This window comes from Myotis myotis, unplaced genomic scaffold (assembly GCF_014108235.1).
Source record: "Myotis myotis isolate mMyoMyo1 unplaced genomic scaffold, mMyoMyo1.p scaffold_m19_p_2, whole genome shotgun sequence".
In the NCBI taxonomy this organism is placed as follows: Eukaryota; Metazoa; Chordata; class Mammalia; order Chiroptera; family Vespertilionidae; genus Myotis; species Myotis myotis.
The window spans coordinates 147211847-147232879 of record NW_023416324.1 but is presented as its reverse complement, the minus strand read 5'-3'; the positions used below and the strand labels follow the sequence as shown (position 1 = coordinate 147232879).

The 21033-nt window shown below is 39.5% G+C and overlaps 1 protein-coding gene across 1 annotated transcript; it reads left to right on the top strand.

The window, feature by feature from the left end:
* The first annotated feature begins 7304 nt into the window (after positions 1-7304).
* DPPA2 (developmental pluripotency associated 2) lies at positions 7305-20630 on the top strand. The gene is made up of 7 exons (XM_036348533.1): positions 7305-7328; positions 9240-9372; positions 11388-11533; positions 11624-11677; positions 12306-12648; positions 16910-17105; positions 19575-20630. Exons 1-7 carry the CDS (start codon positions 7305-7307, stop codon positions 19633-19635), a joined length of 957 nt encoding a protein of 318 aa, XP_036204426.1. The 3' UTR covers positions 19636-20630.
* Positions 20631-21033: the final 403 nt, after the last annotated feature.

The window sequence follows — 21033 nt, the reverse complement described above, 5'->3', positions numbered from 1 at the left end:
CACTCGGGCCAGTATCATTTCCAGTTGTAACTGGTTTGTATATTTTTGCTTTTTAAATATGACCAAGGTTACTTCTGAGTCATAAATATCTAGTATGCTTAAATTCCATATGTAAAGTAATTCATCTGCTGTTTCGGGAACTTTGTTGTGTGCAAATTATCGTTAATGTTCTTAACTCGGTAGGATTAAGCCAAAAGGCATGATTTTGTTTCAGTGTAATAAATAAGATACACTTTATTTCTTATTAGTATATGCATGTTATTTTGTTTTCTTTTTTTAACTTTTTCCTTTTTACATTGGATTGCTCAAGTTTCTATTTTATTTCCTTCCTCTCTTTATTAATTTGGGAATTTTACTTTGCTTTCCAGTTCTGTTTATAGACAGTTCCCTGTCCCTAACCCACTAAAATAAACTTAAAATTCTCTTTGCATAAATCCTATCACTAAGATTGTTTAGTTACCCCTCCTTACTGCCCCTGGCAGAATAAAATCTAGTCACATTCCCCAATCCTCCATAAAATTCACAAACCTCCCCAAAATTACTATAAAGTTTTAACTATCCCCCCTTCATTGTCTCTGTCCCAAGCTCTTAGAATGTTTCAAGGAAGAGACAAATTTAAGTTATATACTCTATAACTCCATGGCAAAGGGGCCTTGTGGTATGGTCTTGATGCGGGGTGGGGGCGGGGGGAGGGCAAGGGAAGAGCCATTTTTCCCATTTGGAAATTAAAATTAATGGCCACAAAAATATGTCTGTGCCCATAAGCACATGTGTGGTGTGTTTGTGTGTGTGTGTAATGTGAGGTGCAATAGAAATTGGGCCAGCCCTCCAAATTTTCCTTGGCTCCAAAGGGCCATAAAAGACTAAGAGTTGGTGCTGAAGTAGCAGCTCTGGAGTCCAAAGTCCTGCCAACACATTGCTGACTGAGGCAAAGGAACCTGCATGTAGAAAGTCTGTGAACTCACTGACAGGAAGCAAAAGTGGAAGTGACCACATCTTCAAAGATCCCCCAACCCTAGAGAGCAGAGGTGGAAAGGAGAAGAAAGAAGGGGGAAATTTTTGTTGTTGTTAATCCTCACCCAAAGGTATTTTTCCATTAATTTTTAGAAAGAGTAGAAGGGGGAAAAGATGAAAGTGGAAGGGAAGGGGAGAGACAGAAGGAAAAACGTGGATGTGAAAGAGAGACATCAACTGATTGCCTCCTGCAGGATGGCGAGGTATATGCCCTTGACCAAAATCGAACCCAGGACCCTTCAGTCCACGAGCTGATTCTCTACCCACTGAGCCAAACCAGTTAGGGCAAAAACTTATTTTTCTTTATTTTTATTTTTTTGTTAATCCTCATCCATTGATTTTTAGAGAGAGGAGAAACAGAGAGAAACATCAATGTGTCTATTGGTTGCCTCCTACAGGCACTGCAACCAAACCTGCAACCAAGGTACATGCCCTTGACTGGAATCGAACCCAGGACCCTTCAGTCCATGGGCAACGCTCTATCCACTGAGGCAGAATGGCCAGGGCAAAACTCATTTTTCTTTAGAAGCGAAGTTGTTTTGACACAACTATAGACATCTTCATTCTTCATTTGTTGTCATTGATAAGCAGTCAGCAGCCCAACAGCTAAAGGGGCTTATCTATAAAATAATAGCCTAATATACTAAGTGTCCAGTAGGCCGGTCGGCTGTTCAACCAATTAAAAAGTAATATGCTAATGATACACTAAGGCTGCTCAACCGCTTGCTATCATGTGCACTGACCACCAGGGGGCAGATGCTCCAACCGGTAGGTTAGCTTACTGCTGGGGTCCAGCTGATCCAGACTGAGCAAGACAGGCCAGGCCAACCTCTGGAGCCCTCCTGTGGTCCCTCTCCAGCTGGCCAACCTCCCACATCCCTCCCCAGCCCTGATCCTGCACCCTCTTGCAATCCAGGCTGAGGGCCCCCCCCCTCCCCGCAAGTGCACAAATTTCATGCACCAGGCCTCTACTGGATAAATACAAGTGGAGACTTCTTCCCCCTCCCCCCCAAGTGCACAAATTTCATGCACCAGGCCTCTACTGGATAAATACAAGTGGAGAAGCAACTCTGGCAAGGGGACATTTAGACTGAATGTTTAGAATTTATGAGGACTATCTGAAAGTTTAGATTTGGACAAAATGACTCTTCCCTAACCTAAAAACCTCTACAAAGACTCTTTGGGCATCTCTCGTTTCACATAGATGGTAGTGGGTGATAAACCATCCCAGAATCCAGGTGAAAGACATCAGCCTGCCTATTATACTGAAGTCTTCATTCCCTAGCAACGTGCTCTAGCAACAAGGAACTTTTACTTTTGTGCTGGCAGCTGGAAAGCCAGCTCTAACCTGGATGCCATCTCTCCGAAGTGCCTTCTAGCATAAAAAGACACACCTCATATTAAATGTGTGTCTAAATTAATTGTAATTTCCACAGAGAACCCAGGCTAAATACTAGTAAATTGCTGGCAAAGACAATTAATTCAGTTTCTGAGCATAACTTTTGCTGGCCCTTGAAACATTAGACAAAGCAAAACACTGTTGTTCCATGATTCAGACGAGGTTTTTTTTTCTTCAAAAGAAAAAAACCAAAAAGCAAAAATGCCCATTTATTCTCAGTCAGAAGATTAAGATTTGTAACTATTGCTCTAAAGTAGAAATTAGTTCAATAGTCCTTTTAAGTGGGAATTTCTTGAAATGAAGAATGCAGCCAAAGTTGGGAACACCTTTCAGCGCAATTTCATTTTCCTCCCCAGAAAACTAAAGAACTCAGTAGCGGTCCCTTCCATTTGGAAGTGAGACGGAATCATCGTTGCCAAACTGTTTCTCAGAACCCTAGGGCTCTGCAGATGTCTTAAAGTTTTATTTCCCAGCTAGAGTCATTCCACTTTGACCTGTTATGTATTGGTGCTCCATAAACATTTACCCTTTAGAATATGTTCCTCTAATTATTTTTTAAAAGGATTTTGAAAATATAATACATTCGCAAATATTTGAAATAGGTAATGCATTTTTCTTTCAGAACCCTGTTATTGAAATAAATATTAAAATGCAAGTATTCATAAACAATTTTTCTTTATTATTAATATATCTACCCTACAGCCTAGATTATTATTATTTTAAATATATTTTTATTGACTTCAGAGAGGAAGGGAGAGGGAGAGAGAGAGACAGAAACATCAATGACGGGGGAGAATCATTGATCTGCTGCCTCCTGCCTGCCCCACACTGGGGATTGAGACCACAACCCAGGCATGCACTCTGACTGGGAATCTAACCATGACCTCCTGGATTATGGGTTGTTGCTCAACCACCAAATCACACCGGCCAGACCTAGGTTATTTTTTAAAAAATAGCTTTACATCCTGCTTTTGAGCTTTTAGGTATATACTGAAGCCCCAAACTTAAGTTTGTGTAATACAACTTAGAGAAATTTGTTGCACCTAATTAAGAGCCTTATCATCCAGGCGCTATGCTGAGAATGAAGAGAATGAAGATGACTTTGCTAACTCAAAAGAGCGTCATGGACTGGTAAGAGAGTCACGTTAGTCTGTGATCAGTGTTTACACCACTCCTCTAGCAGCAGCGCTGATAGGGGCTTCTACTCAAAAGGGGGTTGGGTGGGATGAGGAAGACAGGAAGAAGCTGTAGCAAACCTGAATAGCCAGCATTCAGTCACAGCATAGAAGGCCCCTGGGACCTTCATTTTCAGGGGTTCTAAAGGCTGGGCATTTAGGCGAGGTCTTGGGATAGAATCAATAGAATATTCATTGGCTTTATGCTGATATACCAAAACGAGATTTATTCTTTTAATTTGTCCTTGGGTGTGGTTGGCAAATGGGACTTAATTGGATTTTTGTTATCTGTCTGCCTGAGTAGGACGATTTAAGCTATTTACCCTCTGGTTGGGGAGGAGAGTGCAAACCATTTACTCTTAAGTGTCCTTGGTTTAGGGAAGATAGGATTTACTTGATGGATACAAACTGCATTTAATATCTGTCTCAGCTTCCCCATTCCACTTGTCCTGAAATTTTCCTAGCTTCTTCTTTTTTTTTTCTCTTTTTTTTTCATTTTTTTTGTTTTTCCTAGCTTCTTACTTTTCTATAATACTGCTGGATATTTGTCAACCTGGATGTTTTGATAATATTAAATAATTGTTTAAAATTATTTTTAGCCGAAACCGGTTTGGCTCAGTGGATAGAGCGTCGGCTTGCGGACTGAAAGGTCCCAGGTTCGATTCCGGTCAAGGGCATGTACCTGGGTTACGGGCATATCCCCAGTAGGAGATGTGCAGGAGGCAGCTGATCGATGTTTCTCTCTCATCGATGTTTCTAACTCTCTATCTCTCTCCCTTCCTCTCTGTAAAAAATCAATAAAATATATTTTTTAAAAAAAATAAAATAAAATTATTTTTAGATACTGCACTGGTCAGTGAGTTCAAAGGTTAGAGCATTGGCCCATGCCCTGAAAGGTCTCAGGTTCAATTTCTGGTCAAGAGCACATACCTGGTTTGCAGGCTCAATCTCTGACCCAGTCGGAGCACATTCAGGTGGCAACTGATCAATGTGTCTCTCTCACATCAGTGTTTCTCTTTCTCTCTCTCTCCCTCCCCCCTTCCCCTTCTACCTCCTTTCCACTCTCTCTAAACATCAATGGAGAAAATATCCTCAGGTGAGGATTAAACAAAAAATAAAATTATTTATTTTTATTTATTTATTTATTTATTTTTTTAATCCTTACCCGAGTATATTTTTCCATTGATTTTTTTTAAAAAATATATTTTATTGATTTTTTACAGAGAGGAAGGGAGAAAGATAGAGAGTTAGAAACATCGATCAGCTGCCTCCTGCACATCTCCTACTGGGGATGTGCCCGCAACCCAGGTACATGCCCTTGACCGGAATCGAACCTGGGACCTTTCAGTCTGCAGGCCGACGCTCTATCCACTGAGCCAAACCGGTTTCGGCTCCATTGATTTTTTGAGAGAGTAGAAGAGAGGGAAAAGACAGAGATAAATATCCATGTGAGAGAAACACATCTATTAGCTGCCTCCGGAATGAGTCCTGACCAGGGCCCGGGCTGAGAAGGAGCCTGCAACTGAGGTATATGCCCGTGATCAGAATCGAACCCAGACCTTTCAGTCCACAGGCCAACACTCTGTCCACTGAGCCAAATTGGGTAGGGCAAATATAACATTATTTTTAGATATAAAAAAAAGATATTGTAATTGAAAGGTGAACATGGTGGGTTAGCATTGTGGTGGGTTAACACACCCAGGTAGGCTAACTAGCCATCTCAGATGGTGATTAAAGAAAATGGAAGTTATGTGGGGAAAGGAGGTGGGGGATGGGATACCTAAAGGGAAGGGCTGCACAGCACCTAGCCAAGGGGACATTAGGTCAACAATGGCAGCCCCCAGGAACTGGAGCTTCATCCTTCTGCAGTCACTGGCGGGAAACTGGTGGTCAGTTGGGTTTGGGGGCTAGGCTGCTTGGAATGCGGATGGAATGCAGGTGTGCAGTCAGGTGCCTTCAGGACAGTTTCCATTCCTTGTATGGCCTGATTCCTGGTGTCCAGCAAGTTTTACCTGGTTTTTTGGTTCTGTGGTGGGAAGCTTGCAAATGGCCATTAAGGATTGTATTGCCCCGTGGGCCTAACAATAATTATACGTAGAAAAAGTCTCCTGCCCCCAAATTGACAAATAAAATGATATGAGGTCTGGTAGTTCCTTTCATGGTTGAGATGAAATGAGATTGGCTAGAACTCAATAGTTGTTGATGCTGGATGATGGATACAGAGGGTCTGCTTTGTATGTGTTTGAACTTTTCCATAATATAATATTTTCAAAAACAAAAACAAAAACCCAAAACCCAACACACAAACCTCAAGAAAACAAATCAGATAATTATGTTGTAATAAATGCTAAGAAAAAAAAAGTGGTAATAAAATAGTTTTCCCACTTGAAGTTCTGACTAGCTTAAGGCACTGAGATAAATTCAGGCTACCAGGTCAGTTCCTCTCTAAATTACTGAGGTAAAGCCCACCAGGCCACCCTCCTCCCCCCCCCCCCCCCCCCCCCCCGCCCCATCCTCCAGTGGATAGGTGGAGTGCTTTTCTGTTTGAATTTCCATGGGTTGATTCAGTTTCTAATCTGAAAGAAAGGAGTCAGGATTCCAACCATTATCTGCCTAGTCCAAAACCATTGGTCACACCCTGATCTAGACTATGCTTCCAGATTTTTAAGTGACTTTTCTTTAAGTAATTCTTTACCTTGAAGGCTTGATGAAGCAGACATCCTGAAGATCTGGGGTGTGGTCTCATAATTTATTTTTTCAATCATTTCTCCAGTAAACTGAAGCCCAGCCCTTGCAGACCACATTTTGAATTTAGTGCATATAAACTAAATTAAACTGATCTAGGCTCCATGGGTCCTGAGACTAATGGACTGGACCACTTTCCTAGGGCAGAGAAAGCACCCCGTGAGACCCCTGCATGACAAAGCTGCCATAATGTTTGCTAATAATTTCTTTAGTGGCTCTGGCTCCTTGGAGTGGCTTCTTCAGGGTCACCTCTTGTCATATCTGCCTCCGACATTATGCTCCAGCGATTCCCACGTGCTTGCAGTTCCTTCAGCGTTCACTAGTCCATCACTTACTTGCCTTAATATTTTGGCTCTAGCTGCTCCTCTTCTAAACAGCCATACCCTTTTCTCTACCCAGCTCCCCAGTATTACAAGCTTAATATTTACATCTAGAACTAAATCCAGAAGGGATTATGTTATTCAAGCCCTACAATTCAAATCTAATCTCCCAGTGAGTGACACACCCCTGGGCATAAATCAGTTACAAAATACCTCTGAATCTTTTTTTATTCGTTCCATAATAACCTCATTCAATCCATCACCGCTATTCTCTGAGAAATGTTTGAAATTACTCTGGTCAATTGTAACTTGTCTTTAAGAATTTTTCCAGTTTCACCCCAAGTCTTCATTTCTTAAAAATAAAAATCTCTCTTTTTAAAAATTCCTGAATGCTATTAATTACCCAATAATTCCAAGATCACCTAGTAAGATAAGATAGGGCATAAAACTGATAAAAACATCATCTGGTTAGATAATGGTGGGAGGGCGGGGCTTGGGAAGAGAAAGAAAAGAGCTCTTGAGAAACAGGAAGTAGAAGGAGACATTTGCTTATAAAAAGAGAAATCAGGCTAGAAACCCTGTGGTTAAATGGAGTAAACGGCACGTATTCTCAGCACTGCTGCCATTGCCTTCCCCTGAGTTCTCCTGGAAATGGCAAACTCAAGAAGCGAAAAGGTAAGTTTAGTTCAAATAAAATTAATTTTCCCGCAGATTCACTTTTTAAGGCCTTTCTGGAGCTCACTTATGTTTTGCTCTTGCCATGCACGAATCTTAACTTCTGGGTGTAAGGACATTCTTTGTGGTTAATTATTTTCTTTCACGGGATTGTGGCTCTGTCTACTTGGGCGAGAGTAGAAAGGAGAAGCAAAGATTCTTTTTCATAGAGCAAAGTAAGAGATTTATTTTGCAGAAAGGCACGTTGTAGGTCAACAAGATAAAGACGGAAAAGAAGGAGAGCTGCTGTACCAAGAACATGGGAAAGATTAACATGGATAAGGACAAACAGGAAGGGACCAATTCGTTTCTTCCAGGAGTGAGAAATAATGTAATCCCAGTGGCCTTGGTATCAAATGGGTTTCCAGACCAGGCTTAGGTCACCCTGGACTGGAGGAGAGGATATAATTGAGGTTTCATGGGTATTTTCAGGGCTGCTGTACCAGACTAGACGAGGACTGAATTGGCCAACATTAAATATATGATTATAAGCAGGTCATAGAGCTGCTTTGAGCCCCCATTTATCTCTGGAGTGGAGTAATAATGTCAATGCTTTTTTAAATGTGTGTGAAAGTGCTTTGAAAAAGCGGCATACAAATGTAAAATCCCTATATGCAAGCTAGGAGTTTGAGAGCTACAGGAAGTCATTGAGATTATTTAAATGGGGAAAAGGGAGGGCTGCTTCAGATGCCACTAGGCTGCTGTGGGAAAAATGTATTCCATTAGGGCTGGGATGGTTTTGAGAGAAAAAGCTAAGTTCAGAGATTTACTGAAGCATGTGTTACTCTTTGGCATTGGTCATTTAATTCCTGAGACTTAGTGGCCTAATTTGTAAAATAGGAAAACTAATAAATTACTACAAGTATGTTACAAGGATTAAACAAGAAAATACCGAAAGCATCTAGCATAGTGCATGTTTACAAAACCAGTAAATGTTACTTCCTGCCTGTCCAGTTCACCTTTCAGTCCTTAGATCATTGAAGAACATTGAGTGCCCAATCCGTGCTGGGCACTGTGTTAGTTACTGTGATAGCAAAGGGAGGAAAACAGATGCATGCTCTCTCCTCAGGTCAGGGCCGAAATAAGGCCAATATGGCTGGAGCTCAGAAAGCTTTCAAGCTGGAATGGCAGGGCTACACTGTTCAGGGATGTGTTGTGTAGGCTACATGAGAGAGTTTTGTCATTTACTCAGAAAGCAATGATAAGCGATGGGAGTATTTTAAGCAGGCAGGAGAGCAATCTAAAGAAAGAGTAGAGTTAGAATGGGTTTTTAATAACAAGACTTTTGCATCTGCCAGTGAGAGCTAGTGATAAGTTGAGTTGCAAATCATGTGATGCAAGATGGGAAGGCAGCAACACATCTCACATGGATTTCAGAGATAAAATGAAAGTATTTAGTGTTTTAGTTGATGGAAAGGAAGACCACAGGGGAATGGTTTCCGAAAACCCCTTCAATTTCCTCTTTTTTGATCCTCACCTGAGGATATTTTTCCATTGATTTTTAAAGAGTGGAAGGGAGGGGGAGAGAGAAAGAAACATTGATATGTGAGAGAGACACAGCGATTGGTTGCCTCCAGCACATGATCCTAATGAGACCCAGAACCCTTTCGAGGGCCAAAGCTCTACCCACTGAGCAAAACCGGGTAGGGTCTTTCCATTTCCTCTTTATCGCTTGTAAATCTGTTTTTACCCATTTTCTCATTTTTTTAAAAAAATCTAGTAAAAGGTCTGCTAATAACATCATATTTAAGGAAATCTCAGTAATTTTTTCCATCACCTTCTCAGTTTTGTATTCGTTAGGTGTGATTTGAAAGTAAGTAGTTTAATTGTATGCATCAAATGAAAATTGACGCTTTTCAGGATTTCTTTCAGGATGAATTAGAAGAAGAAAATGTGATACTCACATTGGTTCCAATAAGCGAGGAACATAATGAACATCAAATGGAACCAAGTGTTTCTTCAACCTCAGACAGCAAACTGACAGCGCCTGGGACAAGCGATAAAGGTGAGGTGATAAGGATTGCTCAGTGTACTGCTCCTCCAGCTCTGGGAAGCCAGGAAAAAGGGATTTTTCTTTTCTCTTCTTTGGCCATACAAGGCCCAGCTCACCTCAATTACCCGTAATAAGAGATTTCTCTAACTCCCATGCTTGTTATTTGCTAAGCACTATGTACTGCCTTGCTTTTAAGACACACAAAAATCAGCATGTGGAGTGTTTTGGGCAGAGCATAGTCTTATAGGGCAACTGGCTAGAAGTTCAAATTTCCAACCCATGACCCTCACCCTTCTCTTCATTTTGGTTAATACACACTTTATATACCTCTTACAAAGACTAATTTTTTCTAGCTTTATTGAGATATTTACACAATACTATAATTTTAAGGTGTACAGTGTAATGATTGGTACACATATATACTGTAAAATGATTATAAAAATAAGGTTAATTAACACATTCATTTAAGATTTACTCTTTTTTAAATCATCATTCAAGGATGTTTTAATTAATTAATTAATTGTATTTTTTTTAACTTCAGAGTGAAAGGGAGAGGGACAGATAGAAACATCAATGAGAGAGAGTCTTTGATCGCTGCTTTCTGCACGCCCCTTATTGGGGATCGAGCTCACAACCTGGGCATGTGTCCTTGACTGGAAACAAACCTGGGACCCTTTGGTCCACAGGCTGACACTCTTATCCACAGAGCCAAACCAGTTAGGGCTGAGGATGTTTTTATTGCTTTTAGGGAGAGAGGGAGGAGGGAGGAAGGAGAGGAGGGAGGGAGGGAGAGAGAGAGGAGAGAGCAGAGAGAGAGGAGAGAGAGAGAGAGAGAGAGAGAGAAAGAGAAAGAGAGAGAGAGAGAGAGAGAGAAAAGAAGAAAAAAAGAAAGAGGAAGAAAGAAATCGATCGCCTCCTGTATCCAACCCAAACCTGGATATGTGCCTTGACTAGGAACCTGCATATAGGATGATACTCCAGCCAACTGAGCCCCACCCCACCAGGGCAAGATTTTCTATCTTAGTAACTTTTAAGCATACAATACAATATTGTTAATATAGTCACCATGCTGTACATTCATCTCCGAAACGTATTCATCTTCTAACTGAAAAATTATACCCTTTGATCAACATCTCCTTATTTTTCTCACTTCCAAACCCCAGGCAACCACCACTCTACCCTCTGTTTCTATGAGTGAGTTCTGCTTTTTTAAATTCCATACAAGTGAGATCATAGAGTATTAGGAAGATAAAATCATTTTGAAAAACATGCAATATTTTGCTAGGTTGAGTAATTACTGATCAAATACCTAGCAGCTCTTAATATCATAACCCTTTATCTCCTTAGTGCTTCATATAAGGCATTGAATATGTATTTTCAGATGATGAAGTACATAATGACAAATTATGGCTAAGCAGATTGAGTAGAGAAAAATAAAACAGGATGATCATTGTTGGTTGAGATGCTTTCTTGGATTCCTATTGGTCCAAGATCTAGACATTTTGGAGGAGCCATCCAATATAATGTTCTATTCAGCTTGTGTTGATGGCCATAAACACAAAAGGTTGCTATGTTAGTGTAAAAAGCATGGAGCCTGGCCAGTGTTGCTCAGTGGTTGAGGGCTACCTATGAACCAGGAGGTCATGGTTCAATTCCCAGTCAGGGCATATTCCTGGGTTTTGGGCTCCATCCCAAGTAAAGGGTGTGCTGAAGGCAGCCGATCAATGATTCCCTCTCATCATTGATGTTTCTGAAATCAATTAAAAATATTAAAAAAAAAACATGGAATTTTGAATATCAAAATGTACATTTGAGTCTCAAGTCTGTCATTTTTATTGGATATGTGGTATTGGACAAGTCCTTTATTTTTGAATCTGATATCTTATTTGTAATATGAGAAAAAATATTTGCTACCTATATGTATAAATTGGGTTGTAAGAAATAAGAAATAAGTGAGAACTTGGTAAAATTATAAAGAATCTTACAAATTTTAAATTATTACTACTTTGGTTTTCTTCTTTTCTCAGTTAATCTTCCTCAAATGAATGAACAATTCAAAGATTGCCCAAAACCAATCCTTCCCTTGCCGACCAATTTGCCATCATTTAATAAAGTGCGTCACGACACTTTGCGGAACTGGTGCCAACAATTGAATTTGAGTACCGATGGTAGGGTGAGTACATTGGTGAGAATATCTGCCACTCAGAGAAAATATTCAAAGTCTTGCCAACTTTGCTTTTTCTCTCTTTCTTAAATTTCTTAGAAAATAGAGGTTTATCTGAGGCTCAGCGAACACGCTTATTTTGAAAAAAAGCAAGTGAATAGGAAGCATGGAGACAATGTAAAGGTGAGTTCTGACTGTGAATTGTTCCTCCTCTCCCAGCATCTCCACATACTAGTATGTTGTACCTCTAAGGTAGGGGTGAGGAATGTCCAACCATCTAAGGCCCACGATATCATTTCATCTGGCCATGCCAAGACAACTGCAGGTTGTCTAGGAGCTTGTTTCATAACAACATGAATTTATATTAAGTGAATTATATTAAGCGAATGATGTTACAAATATTCAAATGGCCCTTGATAGAAAAAAGGTTCTTCTCAACCTTGCTTGCTCTAAGGCAAGATTTCTCAACCAAGACTATTGACATTTTGAACCAAATAAGTTCTTTTTGTTTGGAGGCTGTCCTGTGTATTTTAGGATGTTTAGCAGACTAAACATCCCTGGCCTCTATCCACTTGACGTTAATAGCAACGCTTCCTCCCTCACAGTTTTAGCAATCAGCAATTTCTTCCATTTGAGAACCACTACTCTAAGGGAACTAACATTTCTAAACCTTCCCCATGCTGACCCTCTTGGGTAAATGTATAAAGAATGATCAAATTGATATAGAAGTCATTATGGTAGTAGCACTTCACGGAATACTCATCATGAATGCCATTTGCAGAATGTTGCTGAAACACCAGAGGAGGCCACATTGCAGTCATGTTCGGGGAAACTGACCAAGAGATCAAGGAGTAAGAAAAGTCATCAGATGAACAAAAGAGAGGAAGAGACTCATACAGTTGAGATGACCAGTATAATTGAAGTGGCCAATACAGTTGAAGTGGCCAGTACAGTTGAAGTGGCCAATACCGTTGAAGTGACCAATACAGTGGAAGTGATAACTTCAGCTCGTGAGGCCATGCTGGCAGCATGGTCAAGAATTGCTGCAAGAGGCTCGCTATCTAAGTCTGCGAATTCATACAGCATTCCTATTTCTGTTGAGAATTTTCTGCTGCAAACATCTGGTAAGATCAACTTTAAACAGTAAGCTCCATTCCAGAGAAAGAAGGTTAACTTTTATTAGTCCAATACTGAAAGGTAGTACAAGGAAAAGAGTTAATTAAAATATCTGTAGATTGGATATTAGGTTCATAGAAAACTTACTTTTTGATTGATAGTCAAGTTTTGCTGGATGAACTTGTAAGCCAGGTGATAGAGTGCTGACCCTTTCTGATCACTAAGCAAAAGTATAAGGTGGGGAAAAAGCATAATCTGATAATGTGGTCAGCCACAGCCTGAGGTCTTTTATTTTTTTAAAAATAATTTTATTGATTTCAGAGTGGAAGGGAGAGGGAGAGATAGAAACATCAGTGATGAGAGAGAATCATTGATCTGCTGCCTCCTGCATGCCCCCCACTGGGGATTGAGCCCACAACCGGGGCATGTGCCCTTGACCAGAATTGAACCTGGGACCCTTAAACCCATAGGTCCACATTCTATCCACTGAGCCAAATCAGCTAGGGCCAGCCTGAGGTCTTTTTCTCTCCTTTTCCTCAAGGCTTTCTTCATAGCATAGTATGAGGATTTGAATAGCCCTGGTTCAGATTATTTTTTTTAAGATTTTTAAAAAAATATGCTTTTATTGATTTCAGAGAGGAAGGGAGAGGAAGAGAGAGATAGAAACATCAATGATGAGAGAGAATCATTGATCGGCTGCCTCCTGCATGCCCCACACTGGGATCAAGCCCGCATCCTGGGCATGTACTCTTTTTTTTTTTTTTTTTTTTTTTTTACATATAAAATATATTTTTATTTATTTCAGAGAGGAAGGGAGAGGGAGAGAGAACTAGAAACACCAGTGATGAAAGAGAATCATTGATTGGCTGCCTCTTGCACGCCCCATACTGGGGATCGAGCCCGCAAATTGGGCATCTGTACCCTGACTGGGGATCAAACTATGACCTCCTGGTTCATAGGTTGATGCTCAACACTGAGCCACGCCGGCTGGGCTAGAAATTGTAAAATATTTTATTTAAAAAAAGCAGAATTTTAAATTGTAGATTAGAAAAGGTCTTAACAAACTGGAACACATGTTGAGAGTTAAATTTGTACTATAATTCATTGTGAGAAAATAGTATTTTATATAACAAAAAAATTTGTTTCAGCTGGAGAACAATGCTTCTTTTTTTTTTCTTTTTTTTTTTTTTAAATATATTTTATTGATTTTTTACAGAGAGGAAGGGAGAGAGATAGAGAGTTAGAAACATCGATGAGAGAGAAACATCAATCAGCTGCCTCCTGCACGCCCCCCACTGGGGATGTGCCTGCAACCCAGGTACATGCCCTTGACCGGAATCGAACCCGGGACCCTTGAGTCCGCAGGCCGACGCTCTATCCACTGAGCCAAACCGGTTTCGGCGCTTCTTTTTTTTTTTAATTAATAGCAAAGTTTTATTTAAATATACATGCCTTGAATGTCCTGAAAAGTTATTATTAAGTGTATGCACAGACCCACAAAGTCATTTTTCTAATTTCTTGACTCACATGTACAACTATCTAAAAAAATATAAATGCCAAGGGGTTTGAAGTCATCTAGAAAACCCTGCCTTCCTTTAACTAAGGACAATAAAAGTTAATGATTTATATTTTCCCTCCCTAAACAAAAGTTAAATAGCTTATTAAAAGTACTTAAAGGAACTAATAGCAGTAATCCAATTAAGGTCATTTACTGTCCTTAACTTAGGACAAGTAAAATTAAAATAATAAGCTTTATTTCAAATTAATTTAAATTGGCTAATTGAAATGAATGAATATTCAAGAAAATTTAATGGAAACTGTTCTTGAAGTATTTTTTTTTTTTTTTTATTGGTTAAAGTATTACAAAAAGTATTACATATGTCTCCTTCTTTTTGGGCATGTACTCTTGATCGGAATCAAACCTGGGACCCATTAGTCTGCAGGCTGACGCTCTATCCATTGAACCAAACCAGCTAGGGCTAAGATATTGTTATATATTTCAGAAGTGAAGGGAGGGAAAGAGAGAGAAACATCAGTGATGAGAGAAAATCATTGATCAGCTGCCTTCTGAATGGGCTCACACTGGGGATCGAGCCTGCAATCCAGGCATGTGCCCTGACTGGGAATCAAACCTATGACCTCCTGGTTCATAGGTCGATGCTCAATCACTGAGCTATGCCAGCTGGGCCAGGTTCTTTTTTGTTTTTGTAAGAGAACAACTATTGGGTAAATTACAGAGGTAGAAAAAGTAATTTCTAGAAGAATTGGGCTTTGGAAACAAGTTATAGAGGTAAAGGAAGGACCCTTGGAGCTTGGGAGTGAGGAAGCTAATGCTAATATGACTGGAGGTGATGAGGAAGAGAAAGGGAAAGAAAAAGGCACAGGCGTGCTTCCAGGAGGGAGAGCACCCAGGCCAGATTCTTGTTTTATGACTTCCTTGGTTTGTCGCATTGGCAAGTTAGTGAGCATAAACCCTGGCATCCTGTTTTATTAAATGAAGATTACAACTATTGTATTTCATAGAATGATTGTGAGACTTATGAGATACAACTTGGCACATTAAAAAGCAGGCAATAATAAAATGTTTGGGGCCCCTGTCCTCTTAAGAAATCTTGAGAATAACTTAGCCTTGTCTTCCTCCAACTCCTCCTCTCCTTGATATTTTAGTTTTCATCTCTAGCTGACCCTAGCTCAGGTCAGCCAAAAGTCCTCGTCCATTTTTGCTTGAGTTCTTTTCCTCTCCACATCATTTCCAAAAGTATTCTGGCTCCTCTTTTATCCAGGGCCACTTGTAAGGCACGTTGTTCATTACACAAGGAACCCAGCCAAAAGGAAGACAGACAGAACCTGAAATTGACCTACTGTCTGCTCTCCAAGTAGCACTCCCTCCTATGAAAAGGAATGGGCACTGTTTTGCTAATTTCCAAAAGCACTGTCCAGTTACATAGCTGTCTCTGAAGAACTGCTTACCCAGCAGCAACACCTCTTTCTAATTTTCATGAATGTGCCATATGACCTAGTAGCATTCCACACTTATTCATCCTTTTAGTACCTCTCTATTTATTTCTTTTTAAAAAATATATATATTATTGACTTCAGAAAGGAAGGGAGAGAAGGAAAGAGACAGAAACACCAATGATGAGAGAGAATCGTTGATTGGCTGCCTCCTGCCTGCCCCATACTGGAGATGAGGCCCGCAACCTAGGCATGTACCCCTGACTGGAATCGAACGTGGGACCTTTCAGTCTGCAGGGTGATGCTCTATCCACTGAGCCAAACCAGCTATGGCATTAGTACCTCTCTATTTAGCAGTTATTAAGCATCTACTGTGATCCAAGAGTGTGTCTAATCACCGGGTATATAGTGCTAAACATAATCTTTCTTGTTTTACAGTATGATGGGAGTTTTTATGAATATTTGAGTTCACGGTGACTGCTTCTTTCTCAATTTCAAACACTCGATATCTTACCTTATTTTGTCTTAAATATCCCTCTCCCCAATTAGATTGTTCCTTGGCCTTTCAACAAAGATCATTTTGCCTGTTTTTTATATTTAAAGCAGTACAATGTAGTAGTTAGAGCCGTGGTTCTCAACCTGTGGGTCGTGACCCCTTTGGGGGTCGAACGACCCTTTCACGGGTCGCCTAAGACCATCGGAAAACACATATATAATTACATATTGTTTTTGTGGTTAATCACTATACTTTAATTATGTTCAATTTGTAACAGTGAAAATACATCCTGCATATCAGATATTTACATTACAATTCATAACAGTAGCAAAATTAGTTATGAAGTAGCAATGAACATAATTTTATGGTTGGGGGTCACCACAACATGAGGAACTGTATTAAAGGGTCACGGCATTAGGAAGGTTGAGAACCACTGAGTTAGACAAATGGGTTGTGAATCAATACCTGGATCCATAGCTTGGTTCTGAGAAAATTATAATACTTAACACTGCAAGCTTCAGTTACTTCATTTTTAAATAAGAAAAGTGAATAGAAGGTAAATATAAATGTTCTTAATAAATTTGTGAATACATGTAAACCATTTAGCAAGCATTTAAAAAGGTAATTGTTATCCCCCATGCTATATAATCTGTGAAGTTAGAGTATAATGTCTTTTGGTCTACATTTTTCATGCTTCTCATTCAATCAATCCATCAACAGAAAATAAGAGCCAAGTCAAGAGTGAGTTGCTGAGAGGTTGGATTGGGGCGCAATTACTTGCCCTTCACTGTTTATATTTGCTTCTCTTTCCTCCCCAGGTGTCAGGTGGTGTGTGGTCCATGGCAGACATCTCTTGGCAGACAAAAAGGGTTGGGTTCGCCTGCAGTTCCACGCAGGTCAGACCTGGGTGCCTGACACTCCCACGAAGATGATTTCTCTCTTACTTTTACCGGCCTGTACTTTCCCATCCCCAGACCTAGAAGATAACATGTTATGCCCTGACTGTGTTAAGAGGTAACCCTTAAATATGTTTTCTGTATGTCTAGATGGTAGGAGAAAGCAAATGGTGAAACATACTGTTTTCTTAATTTGCCATATAGATCAGGCAAACATAGGAAGGAAAAAGAACTTGATAGTGGATTAGAACTCAGATAAGTATGTGCTTTTTAGCAATCTTAAAGTATGTGACAAGTTAGAATATTAATTTTCTCAAGTTTAGTGATTGTTTTATTTTTTTGTTTTTTGTTTTTTTAAAATATATTTTATTGATTTTTTTTACAGAGAGGAAGGGAGAGGGATAGAGAGTTAGAAACATCGATGAGAGAGAAACATCGATCGGCTGCCTCCTGCACACCCCCCACTGGGATTGTGCCTGCAGCCAAGGTACATGCCCTTGACCGGAATCGAACCTGGGACCGTTCAGTCCACAGGCCGATGCTCTCTATCCACTGAGCCAAACCGGCTAGGGCTAGAGATCTGTTTAAGAAACAAAGTTGTTATGCCAGATATTTAGCTGGGGTTAAGAAAATTATTAAGGCAAAATCCATGTAGCATGGGGGGGAAAGAAGACTTATGTAATACTTTAAACAATAAAGAATTTAAATTAAAAAAAAGAGATATTGTGAAATAAATGGAGTAGCTTAGGGAAACTTCAGAAAGGATTACGTGCACTGAGGAAGATCTTATCAGTTAGAAAATAATAATTTGGGCATTTGGTAGTGGAAACAGCTCATACAAATACCTGAAAATAAAAGAACATGACATACTTAAAAATAGCAGATAGGTCAAAATGATTGAAGCTATATTGACAAATAAGTCTAGAAAGAGAGGGGTAGATCACTGATGGGTTTCTTTCTATAATGATGGCCTCATATATTATCTGGTGAGTCATAATTTCTCAGTCACTTTTGGGACATAGACTCCCTTGAGAATATAATAATAGCTATATACCCACTGTTCAGGAAAATATGCATTGGGCATACACAAGCACTGGTTTAGATTTTCTATAGACTATGGAACTCTTTTTTTGTTTATTTTTTTTAGACTATAGAACTCTTAATGTTCACCCATTAATAACAGCTTTTGGTGATGGGTTTGGGTGGAGGTGATGTGAGATAGGTGTTGAGGGAAGCTAAGGCTTTTTTAGGGACGTGGATTGTTATCTTGCAACAAAAACTAGGTTGGAGGTTAAGTAAGAGATTACTATAATTCTGAAAAGATATAATTTATAAACTTGGCAAAAAGTTTAAAGAGGAATGGGACAAATTTAAGAGATAAAAGAGTAAAAGGAAGGGTGCTATCTTATTAGAAGGCAGAAGTCTCCCCAGTTCAGTGGTGAAGAATATGACATGTGAGACATGCTTGACATGGGCCTAGATGTCTGAGATAAGAATGGGTTTATAGTATATGTGCTGCCGAAGCGAGCACAAGAATGGGTTTATAGAGAAACATTTTTGGGAGTCATTAGCATTTAAATTGTACGTAAGAGTATGTAGGAAATAAAAGGGACATAGGAAAGAACACTAAAGAGAGTCAGTGGCAGGTGAACAATGGAGACTAAAAGTACAGTTATAGGTTGGGAAACAAGTAAGATAAAGAAGCAATGGGCAGAGTTTCTGAAGAACATGGTTGGCAGTGAGATGGCCATGTAAGATTATGAATAATGCAGTGCTGGTTGTTTTGTTTGCTTAGTTTTTTGTTTTGTTTTGTTTTGTTTTTTAATTGATGTTAGAGGAAAGGAGAGGAAGAGAGAGAGAGAGAGAGAAACATTGATCAGTTGCCTCTTGCACATTCCCAGACCTAGCATCTAACTGCAACTTGGGTATGCTCCCCTACTGGGAATCAAACCCACCACGCTTTGGTGCTTGGGACAACACTCCAACCAACTGTGCCACACAGGCCACAGCTGCAGTGCTGTTGAGAATGTCAGTTTAGGACATAACTGGCGCCTTTTCGGAGAGTAGGTTGAGAGGATCAGTATATGCAGAAATGTGATAGTGACAAGTTAGAGCATGTGAAGGACTATGGCAGAACATACTGACAATCTGTACCACCTGAGTGAGAAGGAGATGGCAGTTAGCTGACATAATAAGATCAAGGGTGCTTCCTTCCTTTCTTCCTGCATTCCTTCCTTTCTTTCTGCCTCCCTCCTTTTTTCTTTGTATTTTTTAATGGGAAAATCATGAGCATGTGCGAACAGAGAGGGGATGTGGGAGAAACTGTGGGAAGGAAGGAACAGTATAAAGGAAGTGGAACCAATTGTAGTATACAGAATGTGAGGTTTGATATTAAGTGGACAATCTTGTTTCTTTGTTTAAGATGTAGAATTCTTTCACTCACCATTCTTAGGTGAGGGTGTGGGTGCTAACTACTTAGGAACTCCAGAAGTAGATTCCTTATATTATTGCTCATTTCCAAGGGGTTGGTATGGAATGGTTATCTTAGTCTAAGTTTTTAAAAATTCTTTTCTCACTTGTTTTCTAGGAATAAAAGGATGGTGGAGAAATTAGCTAAAATGAGGAAGAGAAAAAGTAACCTGGTTTGAACACTCTCAACACAAAAGAAATGGTGGAGAGCTCACAACTAAATTAACTTGTGTCCCACTGATTGCTGTGCTCTGCCCTGGACACCCTCGGCATTTCTGATGCCTTGAGTACAGATGTGAATGTTAGATTCTATATTGGAGGTTTGCCAAAAAGTGACTGCCACTGCTGCTTCAGGTGTTCAGCTATGTAGAATATGGTTTTGTTGTAATTAATAGATTTTTAAAGCAGCTTTAAGGCTTTTGGAAAAATTGAGCAGAAAGTAAGAGTTCCCAAATTCTGTCTCTCATCCTCCCCATTTCCCCTACTATCAACACCCTACACCAGAATGGTAAATTTGTTGAACTTACATTGACCCATCATTATCACTGAAAGCCCGTAGTTGACATTAGGGTTCACTCTTTCACACTCTATGAGTTTTGACAAATGTATAGAGATGTATCCACTATTATAGAATCATACAAAAATAGTTTCACTGCCCTAAACATTCTGTACTCCTATTTGACATTCTCTGTTCCCAATCCCTGACCCCCTGATATTTTTACTGTATCCATAGCTTTGTCTTTTCCAAAATGTCATACAATTGGAATCATACCGTAGCCTTTTCATAGTCACTTCTTTCACAGCAATGTGCATTTAAGGTTTCTCCCTGTCTTTTCACAGCTTGGTAGCCCACTCCTTTTTGGCACTAAATATTCAATTGTCTGGGTGTTCCATAATTTATCCATTCACACATTGAAGGTCATCTTGGTTGCTTCCAAATTTTGGCAATTATGAATAAAACTGTTGTAAACATTTGTGTTCAAGTTTTTGTGGACATACATTTTCAACTTATTTGGAGGAGCATGATTTTTGGATCTTATGTTAAGAGGGTTTAGCTTTATGAGAAACTGCCAAACTTTTTTCCAAAGTAGCTGTACCATTCTGAATTCCCACCAATGATGAATTAGAATTCAGTGATTTGGATTTTAGCCATTCTAATAGGTATGTAATGATATCTCATTGTTGTAATTTTCAGTTTCCTAATTACATATTATGTGGACCGGCTTTTAATATGCTTTGTCATCTGTATACCTTTGGTGAAGTGTCAGTTCAGGTCTTTTGCCATTTGTTTTTAACCTGGCTATTCATTTTGTTTTATTTTTGAAGGTTAGTAATATTTTATAATACATTTTAGAAATTTTTTTATTTGATTGCTTTGAGAGAAAGCTGAAGGAAGAGAAATAAAAACATGAGTTCATTGTTACACTCATTTATGCATTCATTGGTTGATTATATGTAGCCTGATCTAGGGTCAAACCCAAAACCTTGTCATATCTGGATGACACTCTAACTAACAGCTATTCAGCCAGGCTTATTAAGTTTTAAGAGTTCTTTTTATATTTTGGATGACATTCCTT

Coding starts and splice junctions, on each gene's coding strand:
- DPPA2 (XM_036348533.1), top strand. CDS start 7,305: ATGGCAAACTCAAGAAGCGAAAAG. Junction 11,534..11,623: donor ATTTGAGTACCGATGGTAGG/GTGAGTACATTG, acceptor TAAATTTCTTAG/AAAATAGAGGTTTATCTGAG. Junction 12,649..16,909: donor TTTTCTGCTGCAAACATCTG/GTAAGATCAACT, acceptor TTTCCTCCCCAG/GTGTCAGGTGGTGTGTGGTC.